This window comes from Globicephala melas, chromosome 14, assembly GCF_963455315.2.
Source record: "Globicephala melas chromosome 14, mGloMel1.2, whole genome shotgun sequence".
Taxonomy (NCBI): domain Eukaryota; kingdom Metazoa; phylum Chordata; class Mammalia; order Artiodactyla; family Delphinidae; genus Globicephala; species Globicephala melas.
In genome coordinates this window covers 28,496,840-28,518,479 of record NC_083327.1, presented here as the reverse complement: position 1 = coordinate 28,518,479, position 21,640 = coordinate 28,496,840, and the positions used below count along the sequence as shown (strand labels likewise).

General features: G+C 38.9%; 1 protein-coding gene across 5 annotated transcripts in view; it reads left to right on the top strand.

Moving 5' to 3' along the window:
* Window positions 1–20,768, top strand: part of GPR63 (G protein-coupled receptor 63) — a 52,869-nt gene extending 32,101 nt beyond the window's left edge. The window contains exons 2-3 of one of the 5 annotated variants that reach the window (XR_009558828.1): window positions 15,013–17,509; window positions 18,655–20,768. Coding sequence is in view for 2 of the 5 variants with exons in the window: in XM_060283808.1 (XP_060139791.1) it covers window positions 15,163–16,422 (1,260 nt within the window). In the remaining 3 variants the exon portion in view is untranslated. Of the gene's footprint in view, window positions 1–15,012; window positions 18,375–18,654 lie in introns of those variants that run through there. The other 4 variants (XR_009558827.1, XR_009558826.1, XM_060283808.1 and 1 more) reach the window with 4 other exon arrangements.
* Window positions 20,769–21,640: the final 872 nt, after the last annotated feature.

Below are 21,640 nucleotides of genomic sequence, written 5' to 3'. Positions count from 1 at the left end.
CCTGGCAGTCTAGTGGTTGGGACTCCGTGCTTTCACTGCCAGGGCCCCGGGTTCAGTCCCTCGTTGTGGAACTAAGATCCTGTAACTCTCTGGCTCTTTACTTAGAAAACAGAAAACTGCCCTGAGGGTCAGATCCCACTGGGTACTTGACTTCGTCTATTCCCTGTATTACTATACTAATCTCTGTAGCTTGCTTCCCAAAGAGACAAGTAGATCAAATGTTTTAGTAAAGAAGTATAAAGGCAATGCTGTAGAATAAACTGTTTTTTTAAGGGTTTCACAAACAGAGAATAAAAGGAGACACTGGGTTATAAATATGATGAAAGAATTTAAAAAAATAATGACTCACTAGCTTTTTATGGAGTGTATACTATATACCAGGCTCTTAACTGGGTTTAAGGACACAGTGCTGAGCAAAAAGTATGTCACATCTCTGCCTTCCTAGAGTCTGTTCTCCAATTGGGGCAGGGGCGGGGCAGGCCTGTGCACAGGTATGGATCTAGGGATGCCATGGATAACTGTAAAGTGACTGCCAATGGAGTCTTATCACAGAGAAATACATGTAGAAATGAGACAATAGGACAGGAGTCGGGGGTTGGCTAGGTTTTGGCCAGAGAAGATTTCCACAGTAATAGAAGAGAAAGACTTCACAAAGCAAATGGGGAATGGGGATGGATGAATAGTTAGCAGGAGGCTGTTACCCATTTAGCAAATGTTTACTGAACGTGGACCATGCGGCAGGCACAGTCATAGGTGTTGGGAATCAGTTGTGAATAACCCAGGAAAAAATTACTGCCTCATGAGACTTGTTGGTAGTTTGGACCAGAGTGATGGCAGAGAGGTTCAAGAGAAGTGGCCTGAAAGGCAAAACATTTAGGAGTTAAAATGGACAGTTCTTGGGGGAAGGAATGAATTATAGCTGAGGGAGGAAGCTGTCAAGGTGACTCTTAGTCTGGCTTGTATAACCAGATGGGTGGCAGCCCAGTCAGTGAACATGGGAACTCTGGTGTGGGGTCACTTAGAGGGGGGAGAGACCACCCCCCTAAGTTTAATTTGGACATTTAAGGTTTGAGGTGCCTTTGAGATATCCAAGTGCAGATGTGAAGTGAACAGCTGGTTATGTGAGCCTGGAACTTAGAAGTAAGGTTTGGGCCGTTGGAACATATTTGTCAGGTGTCTGCATTCAGGCAGTAATTGAAGGAGTGGGTAGGGAGGAGATTACATATGGCATGAGAAGAAAAGAACCAAGCTTAAATCTTCTTTTTTTCTTTTTTATGTTTCTCAAAATCAGACTAAATTATATTGCTTTTAATTAGCATGTGGATTTCAATCTGAGTACCCATATACTCCCTTAGGTATAAAAAACAAAACAGAACAAAACTTGTTTTCACCCTTTGCTCTATGCAAGTAGTTTATAGGCAAAAAAAAGAGATATTCAAGTTTTAACACAGCAGTTATAGTTCTAGGCAAAGCTGTGATAAAAGATTCCAGGTCCATTACCTAATAAGACTTGGTATTTCCTTGAATTTATAATCAAACACCACTGTGAGAAACATCAATGGCAGGTTAAATAATGTGTCTGAATTATTCAAAAAGGCTGATGAAATTAAATTGGCCTGCATTTTCCCCAGTAATAGTTTCAAGGCAGGTAAAGATTTCTCAGCACAACAACGACCTAATGAATGTGAGCCAAAGACTAAGAATTAGAAATAGGAGACAAAAGGAGACGAGCAAAACCCATCACCCATGGGGCTCGTCATTTCTGTTGGTTTTTGTATTCCTAGAAAGGTTCCAGAAGGTTAATCTTCTATTAGCCACTTAAAAAATACATTTTCCTAGTTTTTAATTGTAATTAATTTACTTTTCTATTAAATGCTGATCTTTCTTGCCACTTGAGTTTCAGTTTTAATTGTCATCAGAAGTCGCTTAGACTATTTTCCTCTGAAACAAAGCCCTTGCTGATACTTAGTTTAATTTCTCCTTGGTGATTGTGGGGGAAAGTAACATGAATGCAAATAAATCCTCATGCTTAATAATCTAATTTTTAAAATGTCCATGGAAGAACTAAATGTTCCTTTGAACATTCTTGAGAAAAATGCTTCTTTTTTTGTGGTGAGTATTCTGGTTGGAATTAGAAATATATTAGGAATGGAACAGTGTTATAAATAGAACATTGCTATGATTCATACTTAAAATGTGCGCATAGCATTTTTTTCCCTTTAGCTTTATTGCATATAGGTTTTAAGTTAGATATACCTTGAAAATATGTGAAATTTTGATGCAATGATGATTTTCTCTTTATAAAAATGACTTCAAATAAGGCTTCCCCTACCCCATCCACTCTACTTGATTGTTAAATATTTTCCTCTGGTTAGTTTGTTCAGAGCTTCCTTTTACTCTGTCTACAGATAAAACAAAAAATAATAATTCAACCCAAAAAAGTAGACATTGCTATAGTGATATAAATTTATTTGTAGACTGTTTTTCTAAATTTTAAAGCAGAATGCCCAATAAAGATGATTGCTTTTTTTTTTTTTTTTTTTTTTTTTTTTGCGGTACGCGGGCCTCTCACTGTGTGGCCTCTCCCGTTGAGGAGCACAGGCTCCGGACGCGCAGGCTCAGCGGCCATGGCTCACGGGCCCAGCCGCTCCGCGGCATGTGGGATCTTCCCGGACCGGGGCACGAACCCGTGTCCCCTGCATCGGCAGGCGGACTCTCAACCACTGCGCCACCAGGGAAGCCCAAGATGATTGCTTTTGTAAAAATGAAATCAAGTTGAAGTTTGGGCTGCTTCTGAGGTGAAATGCCTGGTTCTTTATTCCTGGCTCCCTGTAGAGAACTCAAGAGTAGACTGAGTGTATTTGCGTCCATCCTGGTATGTTCTTTGTCTACCATTCCCCTTTTCTAGTTAGAATCTCTAGACAAGTATTAAGGGCCTACTATAGGTAAAGAAGATGGATTTATGTGTGATGCATGGTCTCTTTCCTCTCTTAGTGTTAATTTTATTTCTTTCCTGAATGAGAGGAAAGATACGGGTGAAGGGAGGAATCCTTTGAGACCAAGTGAAATTTTTGTCTGAGAGTGTGGTGAGTATCAGAGAAGGACAGTGGTGTGATGCCTTTCCTCCTTCAGCATTGCCTGTGGCCCAGAGTGGGAGAGAGATGCTCAGTAACCCAGGATACGAGTGCTTCTTCTCTTAGGCATTTTCCTTTCCTTTAGATTTTTACTTTGCTCAAGACAAAAGCAGACAGTCTGAGTAAGGCCAGTATTTCAAATTCTTACCTGTTTTTATTTTACTGTGCCAGTTATGAATTTGCTAGAACACTTCGGTTATCTTATCAGTCCTCTGCTGGTCTTTACTAGAGGCCAAATATGTATATACTTCACTCCTTAAGGGACAGAAGAGTTCTAGAACAGCAGCAGTTGTTTTAATTTCTCGACCTTCCCAGCAGCCTGGGCTCAGTGGACTCAAGGTCACCCTTGAGTGCTCCCAGTGAGCTAGGACCCAGGGAGGTGGGAGGTGTCTGCTGGGAGCCCTGAGAAGTCTGAACCCAGGGCCTTCACTGGGCCCAGTTTGTCAAGAAGATCCACAAACTAGATGGCTTGCTTCTCTTCTCCATGGTTAAAGGGTGCTCTAAATGGTTATTGTGTTTTTAGCATCACTGGAGTACACAGCTTTGTGTTAGGGCTGATAGGTTATAAAGAAGATAGGCTGAATCCTGCGTCCTGTTTTATATAGGAAACAGTGAGCAAAGTTCCACAGAATAATAAAGATCAGTATTGGTTTAATGTGAAAAAAACTTTTAAAAAGCCAGAAGTAAAGAAGGAAAATATATTTTGCACCCTTATTTTCACACTAGAGAGGAAATCCTTTTTGTTAGTTTGATGTATGTTCTTCTGTCCATTGGTCTGCTTAAACATATACATTTACATACACACATGTACACGCATCTGCATACACACACAACTGGGAATATGTTGTATGTCATTCTGCAAGTTGATTTTTTCACTCAGTGTTTGTGAACATTCTCTGGTGTCACTATTATGGATTAGCTTATTGTCTGTGATAGATTGTGTGTACTATAATTCATTTAACTACTATTTTATTGATGATCATTTAGAAAGGGTCTAGTTTTTCACTCTTAAATAATCCTGCAATAAATATCCTTATCTTCATGTTTCTGCTTTTACTTCTATAATGTGGAATTCCAGACAGTGTTTAAATTGTGTATTTTTGATATTGAAAAATACTTCCTGTTTACCCTCCAAAAAGCTGAACAAGTTTATACTCCCACAAAGGTGTACAATAAAGGTATGACTTGCACAAAATAGTTGAAGTGCTGTAGAAAGATCCTGGTTATAATATGTTGTATTTTGATGGCACTTTGTATTTTATAATCCTCTTGCAACCTATCTTATTTAATTCCCACAACCACTGGGTGGAATGGTTTTATGTCTGCCTTTATAGGGATTGCGTTGAATCTGTGGCTAGCTTTGGGTAGTATGGATATTTTAATAGCACTCTTCCATCCATGAACTCAGGATATCTTTCCATTTCTCTGTCTTCTTAACAGTTTCTTTCGTCAAAATCTTATGGTGTTTATTGTACAAATCTTTCACCTCCTTGGTTAAAGTTGTTGCTATTGTAAATGAGATTGCTTTCTCAATTTCTCTTGCAGGTAGTTTGTTGTTAGTGTATGGAAACACAACTGATTTTGTGTGTTGATTTTGTATCCTGACACTTTACTGAGTTTATTTATTAGTTCTAATAGGATATTCTCTAAGATCATGTCATCTGCAAAAAGCAATGATTTTACTTCTTTCTTTCCAATTTGGATGCCTTTTATTTTTTTTCTTGTCTATTTGATGTGGCTAGGACTTTCTAGTACTATGTTGAATAAAGTAGTAAGAGTGGGCATCCTTGTCTTGTTCCTGATCTTAGAAGGAAGGCTTTTCACTTTTGAGTATAATATTAGCTGTGGGTTTGTCATATATGCCCTTTATTATGTTGAGGTACATTCCTTATATACCTAATTTATTTTGAGTTTTTATCATGAAAATATCTTGAATTTTGTCAAATGCTTTTTCTGCATCTATTGAAATGATCATATGATTTTTATCCTTCATTCTGTTAATGTTTGCATATGTTGAATCATTTTTGCATCCTAGGAATCTATCCCACTTGATCATAGTATATGATACTTTTAATGTGCTCTTGAATTCTGTTTGCTAGTATTTTGTTGAGGATTTTTGCATCTATGTTTATAAGGGATATTGGTTTATAAATTTTATTTTCTTGTAGTAGTATCCTTGTCTGGCTTTGGTATCAGGGTAATGCTGGCCTTATAAAATGAGTTTGGAAGTATTCTTTCCTCTTCAATATTTTGGAAGAGTTTGAGAAGGATTGATATTAATTCTTTAAATGTTTGGTACAATTCAGCAGTGAAGCCATCTGGTCCTGGCTTTTATTTGTTGGGAGATTTTAAATTACTGATTCAATCTCCCTGCTCATTATTGGTCTGTTCAGATTTTCTATTACTTTATGATTTAGTCTTGGTAAGTTGTATGTTTCTAGGAATTTGTCCATTTCTTCTGAATTATCTAGTTTGTTGGTATTTAATTCCTCATACTTAAAATGGGGATTATAATAGTAATAATCTCAGAGTTGCTATGAAATTTTTAAAAAGCTAATTTATATATATTAAAAAAGCTTAAGACATTCTTTCACACTCTACTTTCTAGAAAAACTCAGGAGGAAAGAAGTTATCCTCTTTCAGAATACAAATTCCTGCTTTGAGTACGGACTAAATATCTTGATATGCTTCTAAGTACTTAAAAACAAAATTCTAAATGTTCTCTTTTTGCATTTCTGCTGTTTTATTCCAAATGTGTAACTGAAAAGGTAGAGATTTTTAGCTTTCTGATTATTTTTCTCTGTATACATATGGGATATTCTGTGAAAGAAAGGAAGTACAGCTATTAAACATACTGATCTTATGATTGACAGTTTAATTTGATAAAATTATCCAGGATATGAGTGTATTCCAATGAGAACAAAGCGTTCCATGATGGAAGTAGTCCATGAAATCAACCTGCCACCAGATGGCTGGCGGGTGCCCCAGACAATGATGCCATATTCACTAAGTCAAGTTTTGGCCTCAGTGTTGTCAGATTAAGTACTAAGTGGCTGTAGCCAGATTCATTTTGGTGAGTGGAAATCCCATGTTGCTGAGCCGTGTACAACTTCCATCTGGACTTCCATGGCCACTTTGTTCATAATCCCTTTTGAGAACAAGAGTAGAGAAAAAGGTTGGTTGACCCCTGTAGAATGCATCATCTTCTCTACCAGATTATCTACCTCCTTATCTGTGAAGTTGCTATTTGGTGAGCATGTATATGGCCAGCCAAACCATTAGCTACTGTCCATGAATGAGTGTAGATCAGTACTTCTGACGTGTCTCTTTCAAAATGAACAACCAGGTACAGTAGGCCCTCTGTATTTGCTGGTTCTGCATCTGCAGATTCAACCGAGGGCCAGTCGAGAACACTTGGAAAAACATTCAGAATGTTTCAAAAAGCAAAACTTGAGTTTGCTGCACACCAGCTATTTACATAGCTTTTACATTGTATTTACAGCTATTTACATAGCATTTACATTGTATTAGGTGTTAAAAGTAATCTAGAGATGATTTAAAGTACACAGGAAAATGTGTGTGGGTTATATGCAAATACTATGCCATTTTATGTAAAGGACTTGAGCATCCTTGGATTTTGATATCCGTGGGGGTACTGGAACCAATCCCCTGGGATACCGAGTAATGACTATATACCATTCAAAGCTTTGCCCTCTGGGAAGTTTTCCCTCTGCCGTGACCTTAAGGGCTCCTGAGTGGGGCTGTTGTGTTACAACTCTTCACTCTTGGGTGGCACCAATATATTGTATAGAACCGTTTCTAAATCACGCCTGAATTTTTCTTCTTTAGTTAACTGGTTGGTCATAAGGAACTCGTCCTAGTGAGGCCACAGGTGACGTTTGAAGAGAGGATCAGTGTAGCAAGAATAAGAGCTATGGGAATATGAGCCACTTGCTTATGTTAACCTAACTGTGCTCATAGGACTTGCCAGGCCTGATTTCATATACACCTCTTCTGTTTAAGGTTGAAGAGCTCTGTGCATACCCAATTTTATGGCTTTGGAAGGTCAGATAACCCCGTTCACGTGAAATGCTCACGCTCTGTAGCTTTGTTCAAAATCCCGAAGAGCTCTGTTCACCTATAAAAGGACTGCCAAATGCCATACTATGTAGCAGCCCCTATCTGCCACAGACATTTAAAACACCAGAGAAGCTGTTGGGTCATGTAGCCCAAGTGGCAAAGCAGCTGTCGTGGCACTCTGGACCTGTTGCTGAGCCTTCTCTTATTAAATGTCCCACTCAAACCTGGCAGCTTTGCAAGCTACTTAATAAGTGCGTTAGAATAACATACCCAAATAAGTATATGATGCCATCAAAATCCAAAAAGCCTACTAAGTTCTGTGCCTAATTTTTAGTGGTAGAAAGAGACATCTTGACCTACTACAAGATCCCTAGAAAGTTTACAAAGATGGTAGGTCAAATTTTTGTAGTAATCTTTCCCCACCTTTGGCACACCTGTGTTTTTCCAAGTATAGAGTAGTTACTAATTACTTCTCAGTCAGCACGTAATGGAAAGCATGACATTCTACAGAATGGAGAGGCAGTCAAGGTCCCTGTGGACTAGATTATGAGAGTGTGCTGGAGAGCTGATAGAACCCTGAGGTAGTGTAGTAGGGTGCCAGCTGGAGCCAAACTGCTCAGGCATTCTTTGCTAGCACATATAAAGAAAAAAATAATAATTTGCCCAATCAATAGCTGTGTACCAGATGCCAGGGAGTGTGTTTATTTATTCTAGCAAGGAAATCACATCTGGTACAGCATCTGCACTCTGCAAGATCCATCTGTTTTCTCTAATGCCAGATAGGCAAGTCGAATGTGGATGTTTTAGGAATGATCACCTTCGTCCTTTAAGTCCTTGATGATGACCCTAATCTCTGCAGTCTCTACAGGAACAAAGTGGTCTCCGGTTTTCATAGGTAGAGGTAGTGCTAGGAGTTTCACCTGGCCTTTCTTACATTATAGCCCTAACTCCACACGTCTGGGAACCAGTGAGGGAGTCTGCCAGCTGCTGAGTGTGTCGGTACCAACTCCACATTTCAGAACTGGGAAAATAATGATGGCATGAGTTCTGGGGTGAGTGGTAGCTGGAAGTGAGCACAGACTCCATTAATCATGTGACTTCTATAAGCCCCTACTCCGCATGGTGGAACACAGTACCATTTTGGGTCTCCAGGAACGAGAGTCATTTCAGAGCCATATCCAACAATCCCACAAAGTTCTGATTATTTCCCCTTCCTCAGTGTATACCCTGGTAATTTGTTGCAGGTTTTTTGGGGAAGGCTGGAAGATTTATAGTATAAATTTATAGCTGTGTAGCGAGGTCCTTCCTCGAAGGGGCCTGGCTTTCTTGAATACAAGAGCTTCTAGATCTGTGTCCGGGCTCAAGTTTGGGAATTGATTGAGGAGTTGCATTTTTCTGTATTATAGCTTTGCTGCTTATACAGATCAAGTAGCACTTGGTAGCTTTCTAACTATTTCTCTCTTAGAAACACCATGATCAAACACCAGTGATCTCTGCAGGTCAGACTATTCTGATTTCAGCTTTTGCTCGCTGCCCATTTTGATAATCGTGCTCACCTCATCTTTTGTTAAGTACTGTCACTGAGTCCCTGCCACTCTGAGATACTATCATCCCCATTCAATTTAGGAACCCATTTCTTGGATGACAACATTGCCCATTGTCATTCCTGGTCTTCAGAGAGTAGCTACTATAGAGCTCTTCAAGGATGCTGCTGGTCCTTTCAACCAGTGTGTCTCTCAAAGACTTGCTGAAGGCAGTGCGCTCTGGGTCCTACCAAGTGATGTAGTTCTAAGTGGGTGAGCAGGTTGTACGTGATAAATCCAGTTCAGCATTCCTATCTGCTGAAGTCTTTGGATAGTTCCCTCTCCACCAAGGAGTTATGGCATCTCAGTTTCATGTAGTGTAGGTTACCTTGGGGACCAGGCTTCCGCCAACCAACTGAACATACTATTAGAGGCATTTTCAGCCGTTTGAGCTAGCACAGAGAATCCAGAATCTTGGTTTAGTGTGCCCATATCAATAAACTTGATCTGATCTAACAATATATTCCTTCTAAGCTGACTCAATACCCTCAGCATCCGTTTCCATACATACTCCCTGGTTTCTGTCTATGTAAATTGGAATTATCTTGCATATCTTTTGATATAAATGGTACTTCTTTCTAGGTCACAATTTATACCTCACACTGGATTCTGCTGGGACTTGATTCTGGTCGTAGGTCTACAAGCAAGAGAGGTAGATGGAGCAGGGTCCTTAGGAAGGGCAAAAGGCCCTTGCAAGATGCTATCTTAGGTGAGGCCCTTACTGATTTTTCAGGCAAAGAGAGAGCTAACCTCATTAGGCAAGGGAGGAAAGGCTATTACTATTGGTAAAGAAGACTGCAGCACAAGGTCCTAAGCCTCAGCTTCATCAAAATACCCATATATCTTCATCCCAATTTTCAGGCCCCTACTCCTTCCCAATCAGGCCCTAACTTTAACAGAAGAGACTCTGTAAGGTTGGGAATTCAATTTGCATTGTAACATTGCCACCCATAGGATTAGACTTTGATTTAGTTTTCAGAAATTCCATTTCTGGGGCAATAGGAGATAAAAGTTTTCTTTCACTGTTGTTGAAGAAGCTTTCTGGATCTTCATCTAATCCTTGTGCTTGGAATTTAAAGTTCTCAATTTAAGTTATTCTCTCCTCCAGAAATTCAAATTCCAGGCCCCACCCCAGACCACAGACTTAGAGACTCAGGGGGTGGGGCTCAGGAGTCTGTACTTTAACAGATGCTCCAGGTGATTCTTATATACCCTCAACTTTGAGAATCACTGATGTAGAACAACACCTTCAAAAGTCTCAGAGAAAATTATTTTCAGCTGAGAATTCTAAACTGAGACAATTAGTATGAACAAATAAAGACTTATTCAAACATACAGGACTCAAAATTTACCTCCCTTGTGTTCTTCCTTCAAAAGCAATTGGTTCCTGGAAAAGAAGGAATTGAACAGAAAGGAAGCAGTGAAGTGGAAGACAAAGGACCTAGGAAATATGGAAGCCAAGAGCCCAAGGCAGAAAGGAGGATTTCCAAGACGGTAGTAAAGAGATGTTTCTGGCTGGCATCTTTGTAACAGAGAGAAGTGTATCACTTCAGGGAGGGACATGAGGCCAAAAGAATGACTCCAAGATAAAAATGTAGTTGATAAATCTGACCTTCCAAAGTATAATACTTCTAGGTATAAAAATCTCTCAGGTGGGGCTTCCCTGGTGGCGCAGTGGTTGAGAGTCCGCCTGCTGATGCAGGGGACACGGGTTCATGCCCCGGTCCGGGAAGATCCCACATGTCGCGGAGCGGCTGGGCCTGTGAGCCATGGCTGCTGGGCCTGTGCGTCCGGAACCTGTGCTCCGCAGCGGGAGAGGCCACAGCAGTGAGAGGCCCGTGTACCGCAAAAAAAAAAATCTCTCAGGTGGAGCAGGTAAAAAAATATTGATAGTTATTTTTAAAAATTGAAAATAAAAAGTAAATTATTTATTCTAGGAAATCCAAAATTTATACAAGAAAGAAAACATTATTTTAGCTTATCAGTAAATATACTATTAACCTAAATACATTAATAGAAACACTAACTTCTGTAATCCAAAATTTTCAAATGAAGATTTTGGTAGTATGAAGGGATGAGAAGTAAGTTAGGAGGTGCTGTGGTTGCTAAACCCTTATCCTAATAGGAAGTCAGGACATAATATACAATATTGATAAATCAAAAAGCAATTTCTTCATATTATTTAGATATATAAAGAATAAGTACTTTTGATAAAAACCTTTAAAATAATAAAAAATGACTGCCTCTAAGAACAAGTGGAATGGTGAAGGGTAGTACAGGATTTGACTGTCATTGAAAAACTCTTGATAATTTTTTAAGCAAAATTATGTACATATAATGTATAAATAAATATTAAAATGAGTAAAGAATTCTCTGATCTGACAAAGCATAATGCAAATAAATATAATTTACCGTATATGCATTGGCTGTGTGCAAAGCATAGTAGTCATAGAGGACAGTGAGATTTATAAAATCAGTCTCTGCCTTTTAGGAGCATATACTTTTTTCGGAGAATTGAAACAAATATCTAAAGCACTGGAATTGCAGATAAGACTAAAGGACGAAGACCAGGGGAATTCTACAACCTCCACTGTCCATTCCAGCCTGTGAAGCCCCAGTAATTGTGAAATTCTGGCGTACCCCAAACATAAAACACTTACTTGTGTCATCAATCTGATTGCCCCAGTGTTGTTTCTGTAGATGCTATAAGACAAGAGGAAGAATCATAAATTCAATCACTTCTGCCATACGTGAGTTACGTGTGTACATACATGTGAGGTGTGTGTATATATGTATGTGTGTATGAATATATACACATATATATAAACCTTCACATACAATTTTAATTTTTTCTTAGAATATGTAACGAGAGTTTCTGACAAATGGCAAATAAAGACTAGCCTAGATTAAACATTAGGACTGTTAAGCAAGTATTACTGACCTGAGCTAATTTTCTATTGTTCTTATGTTGCTACTGTCCCATTTCCTGTGGAAGTACAAATTTTAAGTATAAAGCTTTTATTTAGTCTTCTGTGAAATTCAGAGAAACTGCAGGTCACAATGGTATTTGATGAGAATACCTAAGAGGAAAAAATCTTTCAACATAGTTACAATGAGTATTCAAAAGCTCTACTTTGGTTATTACACTTTGCAGTGAGAAAAGAAAGGCCAGAGAATATTTCTATTCTGGTAGCCAGGAGTACAGTGAATGAAGAGCATGTACAGATACCAGGGCAAAGGCATTATTAACTTCATGTATGTTACGTTTCCTGTTATTAGAAATTCCAGTTCTTTTCCTTAATGTTTAACTACAACATTGCTTTTGTTTAATCCTTCTATAGATTCTTTATATATTTGGAAAATTTACCATTTCTATTTAATGAGCACTGAAAAACTGATTGGAAGCTCTGTGTGTGTGGGTTGGCCTTGATAGTGGGTGGGCTTCAGTATCCAGGATAACTGGGCACCAAACTGTCATGTTTCTTGGGACACCATCAAGTGTTAGTATCTAGAATTTTTTCCTCTAGGGCTTTTTAAGTTACTGGAAAAGACGAGTCCTTCAGTCCTGCATGGTAGCATATGCCTGGCTGCTGGCTGTCTGGGAACAGGGTGGAGATGGGGGCTAGGTTCTCATACTGAATGTGCAGACATTCATCCAGTCCTGCTGTGTTCAGCCCTGCACCAATATGCTAAAGTTTAGTGCTTATCAGGTTCAGTTGTGCCAGCGACTTGGGCTACCGGCACAGGAGTGCGTGCTTTCATGTGGTTGCTGGAGGAGAAGACCCCCGAGCCTGGAGTGGGGTTCCGATGGCTCTGTGTATAGATTTTTCAATTTCCCAGTTTTCAGCCACACCTACACTTACTGTGGTAACTGGTACCTCCTAATCCAGAGCTTCTCTGGGGATCTACAGGGTGCTTCAGCTTCTTCTAAGCATATTTCTGTGTAAGTATTGAAGATAAAAAGTTCTCTGTTCTACTTTGTTCAGTTACCACACCACCATCTGCCTTTTGCTTTGAAACATTTAAAAAAATCTCTTATCTATTGATGTATCTTTCATTCATACTTCTTGTCCTTTTGAGTTGTGCATTTTATTTTTAAAAATCCCTTTACTGTCATTTCAGTGTAATTTTGAGGTGGTGGTTCGGTCCTGTTTAACCAGAATTCCAGGAACCGTTTGTTCATCACTGTCTCTCCAGTGCCTGGCTCATAGTAGGCTCTGAAATAAATATTTGATGGGTGAATAATTGAGTGACTTGAGTTAGAAGTTTTTACAATGGCAGTAAAATGTTGTGACTATATATACACATGTAACAAGCTTAAAAAGCATCTTTTAAATTATAGTTTTGTTTTGGCTCCGTTCCATTTTTTGTTTTAGTTCCTCAACATGGTCGAGAAAACTAAGTGTTTTAAAGTGTGTGCTACCTTCAGGATGGATATGTTGGTTTACTTGGTCAAGCACAGTTATCACTGTTACCTTAGGCTTAATATACACATTTGCCTAAGGTACACATTTATAATTTTTCTCTAGAGATAGAATCGTATTGAGGCTGATTTATGTAGTAAGCACCGTCTTTATTCTTATTTGTATGTATATTTAGGTAGTTATAAAGAGACTTGTGGTGATTATGGTGTAAAGCTACCACTGCCCCTTTTTCCATTGGCCCTTTGTGGTTAATAAAGTTTGGGAGTCACTGGATTAGTGGGGCATCTTATCCAGGTATGTTTTTCATTTCAAAGTGAACATGTGAGGATGGATAACATATAGTAGAGACAAAGAAATTAAGCTATAACAGTGAAAGTGTATAGTACAGTTAATATTTTGAACAAACAGATGAATATTCTCCTCCTTCATAAGGTTAGCCCTGGACCACAAATTGGGGATTGTAGATATGAGTATAGTAGAGAGCCCGTGATTTGGCTACAGTCCTGGATCTTGGGTCTTGTAAATGGGATGCTTCTACTCTCAATACTATAGGAAATGAATACATGAGCTTTTAGCATTTACCCCTAAGATCAATGAGTAATTGTAAATTCAAATAATGAGAAAATTACAGCATTGTCTTAAACTACTGTGCACCCCCCCCCCAGTCTTAGGGATTTATTAAAGGAATCTACCCAGAAATCCAAAGACAGTTCTTTCTAATTAAAGAGATTAAAGCTACCTCTCCAGTAAAGAAGTAAGAACCTACATAACAGAAGTGGGTTAGGAAGATAGTAGATTAAGGAAGTCCTTTACAGAGAACTCCAGGGTCACAGAAATTAAGAAGTTGGGGGTTAGGATAAGAGAAAGGTGATAAACTTTTTGGAGCAAGAAAACGAAATGTTTTCTAGAATGCATTATTCACGCCTGAATATTTTCCTAGTCATCTTCTTTAGAATCCCCATCTTTATTTCTTGGTTGACATCTATCAAGTTGCTGACATACAAGGCTTAGGGAGAAGAAATTGAGAAGGTAGAAGTATTTGTATCAGAAAATAAAGGGTGGAAATGAGTGCATGGGAAAGAAGAGAGAATAGGAGAAGCAAAGAGAGCTTTAGAAAAGAAAGGAAGTCTTAAAAATATGACCAAGACGTTTTAGAGATAATTTTTCTTCTCTTCTTGAATAACTTCTCCAGTAGTTAGGTGGTGGGATTTCTGGGAAGAAACACTTACAAATAAAATAGAAAGCCAGGAAACCGTTTCAGACCCTTCACTGGAAATAACCTAGTGCCTACTTGTGAAAGTGTTAAAGCAAAAGTGTCTGATTATCATGTGTTAAATAGGATACTGATTTCAAGGTTCTTTGCCGACTAGTTTTGTGCTAATGTAAAAATGGAATATGAACCTGTACCAAAGATCTATCAAGAATACTCTCAGGAGAACCATTATTAATAAAATCTGTATTAATAGTGACTGTGGAAAGGCTATGCTGCTCCTGGAAATTTAAAAGAAAAATTAACTGTAAAGTTATAATTTTTGCCTTTAAGGCAGTAATACATTTTCATTCTTTTCACTTTCACTTTATACATGAATGTCATGAAATTTCCATTGTAGTTGACTAAAAATGAAACAACAGAACTACAGTACTTTAGTGATGACTAGGCTAGAGACTTAAATGTTTTTAAAGGGTTAAAAAAAGCAGAAAACTGGTCCTTCATGATGAAAAGTAAGAAGTCAAATGTTATTTACAAAACTCATTCCCATTCATTTTTTTGTGTTTTGGGCTTGTTTTCAGGCAAAAGGACTCCTATGGAAGATGGAAGTCTTTGTGCGTTTTCCAGAGTGTGTTTCCAAGCCCATCAGTTAAACATGATACTGCTGCTCTGTGTTGAAATACTTGAAGAACACCTACATCTCTGCCGGCGCCTTCCATCCTGCTGAAACCATGGTATTCTCTGCAGTGTTGACTGCGTCCCATACCGGGGCATCCAACACAACATTCGTAGTTTATGAAAACACCAACATGAATATTACGGTCCCTCCACCATTCCAGCATCCCGACATGGGTTCGCTGCTTAGATACAGTTTTGAAACCATGGCTCCCACCGGGATGAGTTCCTTGACACTGAATAGTACAGCTGTGCCCCCAACACCAGCGGTTTTAAAGAGCCTAAACTTGCCTCTCCAGATCATCCTTTCTGCTATAATGATATTTATTCTGTTTGTGTCTTTTCTTGGGAACTTGGTTGTGTGCCTCATGGTTTACCAAAAAGCTGCCATGCGCTCCGCCATTAACATCCTCCTGGCCAGCCTGGCTTTTGCAGACATGTTGCTTGCAGTTCTGAACATGCCCTTTGCCTTGGTCACCATTCTTACCACCAGATGGATTTTTGGGAAATTCTTCTGTAGGGTATCTGCCATGTTTTTCTGGTTGTTTGTGATAGAGGGAGTAGCCATCCTGCTCATCATTAGCATCGATAGGTTTCTTATTATAGTCCAGAGGCAGGATAAGCTGAATCCATATAGGGCTAAAGTTCTCATTGCAGTTTCTTGGGCAACTTCTTTTTGTGTAGCTTTTCCTTTGGCAGTAGGAAACCCTGACCTGCAGATACCTTCCCGAGCCCCGCAGTGTGTGTTTGGGTACACAACCAATCCAGGTTACCAGGCTTACGTGATTTTGATTTCTCTCATTTCTTTCTTCCTACCCTTTCTGGTGATACTGTATTCGTTCATGGGCATACTCAATACCCTTCGGCACAATGCCTTGAGGATCCATAGCTACCCCGAAGGTATATGCCTCAGCCAGGCCAGCAAACTGGGTCTCATGAGTCTACAGAGACCCTTCCAGATGAGCATTGACATGGGCTTTAAAACACGTGCCTTCACAACCATTTTGATTCTCTTTGCTGTCTTCATTTTCTGCTGGGCCCCATTCACCACTTACAGCCTTGTGGCGACGTTCAGCAAGCACTTTTACTATCAACACAACTTTTTTGAGATTAGCACCTGGCTACTCTGGCTCTGCTACCTCAAGTCTGCATTGAACCCACTGATTTACTACTGGAGGATTAAGAAATTCCATGACGCCTGCCTGGACATGATGCCTAAGTCCCTCAAGTTTTTGCCGCGGCTCCCTGGCCACACAAGGCGACGGATACGCCCCAGTGCTGTCTACGTGTGTGGGGAACATCGGACGGTGGTGTGAATATTGGAACTGCCTGACGTTTTGGGTGATGGTTGTTCTTTATCTGACTTCGAATTTTTTTCTCGTGGCTTCTCCACTTAAACTATATTGTTTTTCATAGGGTGTGTGTGTGTGTGTGTGTGTGTGTGTGTGTGTGCGCAGTGTGAAGAAAGAATGGTGATTAGTTACAAGTCTGTTACCAAGGATACACAATAGGGAAGTGATCACACGTGTTACCTCCAGGGTTCAAGAGAAATCCTTGACTTAGGGTGGGGGGATGGTTTTCTGTTCCTTTGATTGATTTTGTTTTTCTAGTAGGAATCAGGATTGTGCTTTATTGAGCCTGCAGTTACAGTGAATTGTAGCTATTCTGTATGCTGCTAAGATGCTTTGTCGAGTTTATCAATTATTTTTTTCTGGAAGAGAAGACACTGCTGCTTTTTGCCATCACATTGGAGCCAAAAACCACATACATCTCAGTAGATAAATATTTAGTTTTATTTAAAAAAAATAACCCAAGGGGGTTAGTGACATTCTAAAGGTCATGAATATTTACTTTGGTGCACTTTAAGAAACAATGTACAGACTAATTCAGTCATGTTTTTCAGAATTGTTTTTATACATGACACGTTGTGCTTCAGAAAACATTGCATTATTTCTAGGAAGATAGTTTTTTAAAAATGTTTTGTCTGTATGTACAGTTTTAAAGGAGGGAACATAAAAATGAAGAACTTTTTCTAAGCACAATAGTGATTCTTTGGAGCGGTAGGGCAGAGTTGAGATAGAGCACCCTTGCGAATTTCAGTGGGATGCAGTGAGGCTGTGGCTGGTGCGGGCTGTGGCGATTCCTTTTACCCAAGGATTCTCTGAGTCCAGTGGGGAGAAGGGCACCATTTACTGGACGTCTGCCATGTGCCAGGCCCTGTGCATCATTTTATCCTCACAGCATCCTGTGAGGGAAGTATTATTTCTTCCTTTTTGCAGATGAAGAAGGCAAGTCTCAGAGAGACTAAAACCCTGCCCAAGGTTCGTGGTAGAGCTGGGATCCAAAACTCTGTCCGAGTCCTGAGACTGCATTTCTACTGTACCACACGGACACCTCGTTCAGGTTCAGGTTTGGACGTTTCAGAGTCAAGAGGGAACTATGTGTATCCTTTCATTTTCTTTTAGACTAAAACCTTCTTTTTAAAAATAGCTTCATTTTTTGTATTACCAAAAGAAATGTGAAACCATTACAGAAAGTCTGGAAAATAGAAAAGAAAAAATAAAATCATTTATAACTACCTTTTTAGAGCGGAACTAAAAATCTTAGGTAAGTAAGGGTATAAGGAAATAAGGGCAATTTTTTGGTTTGCAAAACAAGTGACAATGACTGAGAAGTTAAATACAGCTGTATATAGGTCTTTGCCCTGTGGGTTTAGATGTTACCAGTTGTCCAGATGTGTTTCTCAATGTTCTGGGCAGAACAGCATTGTTGCCCCAGTGCTTGCCCAGAGCAGAGATGGCTATTGAAGAATGTGAATGTGCTCAGAGGTGTGTCTCCTGTAAAGAGGTGAAGATAAGCCCTGGTCTGAGCCTAGAGCAAGTTTTCATTAAGGCAGGTCTGGGGTTTCAGATTATTTATCTCTTGATGATGTTCTGCCTCTCCCCCACCCCAGGTGCAACCAGGGCCTTTGGTGCCCTTCTTTCTCTAATCATGAGAACACGTTATAAAACATCCCCCGGGGATGGAGCTGCAGACTATGGCCATAAGTGCTGAAAGTGTAGCCTCTTGGCTACATCATGGGCTTTATAAATAGGCAAGTTAACCTTGAACATTTTTTGGATTTATAGCATGTTTTCAGAATTATAGTGCTTTGTGACCAGTGGGAAATTAGCCACTTTTTTCAGTTGTACAACCAGAGAGTTGGACTAGATGAATCTTCAAGGTCTTGTCCAACTCTCATGTGAGAGTAGAGATTTTTTTTTTTTTTCTGCGGTACGCGGGCCTCTCACTGTTGTGGCCTCTCCCGTTGCGGAGCACAGGCTCCGGACGCGCAGGCTCAGCGGCCATGGCTCACGGGCCCAGGCGCTCCGCGGCATGTGGGATCCTCCCGCATCAGGGCACGAACCCGCGTCCCCCGCATTGGCAGGCGGACTCTCAACCACTGCGCCACCAGGGGAGCCTGAGAGTAGAGATTTTTAAAGAGCCCAGCTGATATCAACTTCACTCTTTTGTCTCCAGTATTATTTTTTTACATTTTACTTCATCAGATGTTTCTTAAAATTGAATATCTGAAGAGCATATGGCACCATATCAGGAATCAGGACTTTGGAAGGTGGACGTCATCATGAAAGACCTGGGAAACTCTGCTCTTGAGGCGGTTGTCATGGTATTGGAACTCATTTTCCAGTTAACTTCTCTTTTGGGATTCAAGCATGTTATTCAATATGTTGTTTTGAGATCATCTTCTGATGATACTCGCCTACCTCTTTGGTTTCTAATTTATATTATTCACAGGCAAAATTGCTTTTATCCATAGGAATCTTACAGAACATAAACACTGTAGTAGATATTAGTAGCACATTGAAGTGTATCATGCTTTCCACTTCCAATAAAAACTAGATTTCAGGCAGATATTAATAAGTATATTTGAAATTAGACTTTCTCTGAGGAAAGTCAGCATGATCTGTATTCATCTTACATATTGGCTGTAGGTCTTGAGACTCCTTTTGTGGTTGGAGCTGAAACTGAGCTTTTGTTTTCTTTGTCCTATTTTTATGAGCAATCCTTAGGTACTTTAGTGCTGCCTGGTAGGCAGTGCATCGTTTGGTGAGAGCTCTGGGGTGCCTGCTAAGAGGCTCAGTGTTTGTGAAAGACAACCGTGAGGGGCCTTTGTGAGAATTCAGCAACCACACTGAATAGCAGTTCTCTTTACACTGGATCGTCTTGATCAGATGACAGTTTACAAACCATTTTGAACGTTTTTATCATGTATACATTTTGAAAGCTTTAAAAAAAAAGTACTGTGGTGTACCTTTGAAAAATTTAGGTGCAGTATCGTATGTTGCCTATTCTCCTACATTTGTCTGAGGGAAAAAAAATACCACTACTAGTTGTCACCACTGGCTGACAAAATCAGAAATGTTTTTGGTTTTGTTTTTCCTTCTGGTGAATAAGTAAGAAGCAGGAAAGAGATAATGAAATATTTGTGGTCAAAGAAAGAGTCAAAAGAAATCCCCAATAGTCTGCAAGAGTGACATTCCAACTTTCATATGAATTTGTGTCTAAGTATTCCCGGGGGGCTTGTTAACAGTACAGATCCCCAGGGCCCCCAGAGGGTCTGAGACTGGGCCCACAAATGCACACTTTTATTTTGTTGAGTATTTGGCCTGATGCTGATTCAAGTGGTCTCTGGGGCATACTTCAAAGAAACACTCCTGTGGAAAATATATCCACTTAAATATTGTCTGTTTTATCCAAAAAATGTTTGTTTTGTGTTGGAAGCCATTATCTCCTAGTGCATGGATAATGCGCATTGAGAGGAAAGCCTGTAATTGTGCCTAATTTGCTGCCACTCGTATTAGTGCTGGATCACGCCAGTGTCAGCTTTACCGTCTTTCAACTGGCAAAATTCTGATAAACCATGTAGTTTCACAGAAGAGCAAAAAAGGTGACTTAATATTTGAAAGTCATGATTTTCAGGAGTCTGATTCCTCTAATATTTTCTTTTCTCATAGAGAGGTATCTTTATTGTACGTATCCTCCCAAAGCGTATGAGGGGAATGCAAAGATTCATCCAATTCCTATTGCTGTGCTTATGCCAGCTGTGTTCAGTGGAAGCATGAAGAACATAAAATAACCATTTTAATCTATGTATTTCAGTTGCTGACAAGGATATTTAACTTAATCTTGATCTTTGCTTTTGTTTACATGACAATATTTATGTATATATCACAGGAAAAATGTTCACTTGCTTGACATTTTACTCTTCCATGATTTTTAGTTTATGTTTAAAGGACTGTTTAATTCAAATTTATTTTCACAACCATAGTCTTCATTGAAAACTCGATTTTTATAATAATAAATGAAAACGTCAAAGCACATGTTTGTTATTACAAGTAAATGGTAATACAGTTCTTAGATATATATTGGTACTAGTCCTTTGTAATTTAAATTAATTTATTTTACAATAGTACCTAACCTATATGAAAAAACCTCTTTGAATTTTGGGTTGCAGTATTCAAAATCAAAATGTATGATTATTTGTGCATATTCTTATTACAACCAGGAAAAGAGCTCCCAATAAGAAAATGAATAAATGTTTAACATTTCTAAAAGTGAAGTTTTTTTAAAAGGACTGCTTCATTTATCTTAGAAAAAATTGTCATGAATGATACTTTTTGTTAAATTAAAATCTGAGTTTAGTTTCAAATCCTGCTTCCTTTGGGTTTTTATTTTCAAATTAGCTTTTAAAGCCTGTATGTGTATTCTAGTTTTAGAAATTCTCAGAGTAATTAAGGATGAAATGAAACTTGGCAAAAGACTATCAGTATTAAGAGACAGTTTTAAGACATTCTGTCTAGGAGAGTTATAAAAATTTTCCTGCTAAGTCATTTGAAATTAGATTGTTACTGGCAAAGCAGTGACAATGTTTGCCTCTATCTTGATGAAATGATTTCTTATTGCACTTCCTTTTCTAAAATCTAAGGCCTTTCTAAAACCTACTTTTAAATCTTAAGGAAGTATTTATTTTTATATGAGTTTCAACTTTTTTGCCAATTAGACATGAGGGTTTTATTTTCTCTTTTTCACTTATATGCAATAGCTAAATATATTTATTTTTAAATTATAAAAGGTTGATTTACAAAGGAAGGTTGTTATTGAATCTATTATACATCTGATTGTTCTTTCTGAAATGGAAAGGTAAGAAAGAAATAGCAAAATAGAGGAACCTGTTGAATTAAAAGCATTGTCACATCTATCATGAAAATAATTAACCCCACTCAGCTCATTCATAATAAAGAGAACCTTTAGGAGAAGTTTCTACCTTCTATGTCAAAGTGCAGTCAATTAGATTTAATGCAAAAAGAAACAAAAATTTCATGGCTATCTCAGCATTTAACCCAGGGAAGCAGAACTAGTAGAAGATATTTATTAAGAGATTTATTGCAAGAATTGGCTTACATGATTGTGGGGCTGGCTGGGCAGACCTAAAGGCCAGAGGGCAGACTGGCATGCAGGACAGGCTGGGAATCA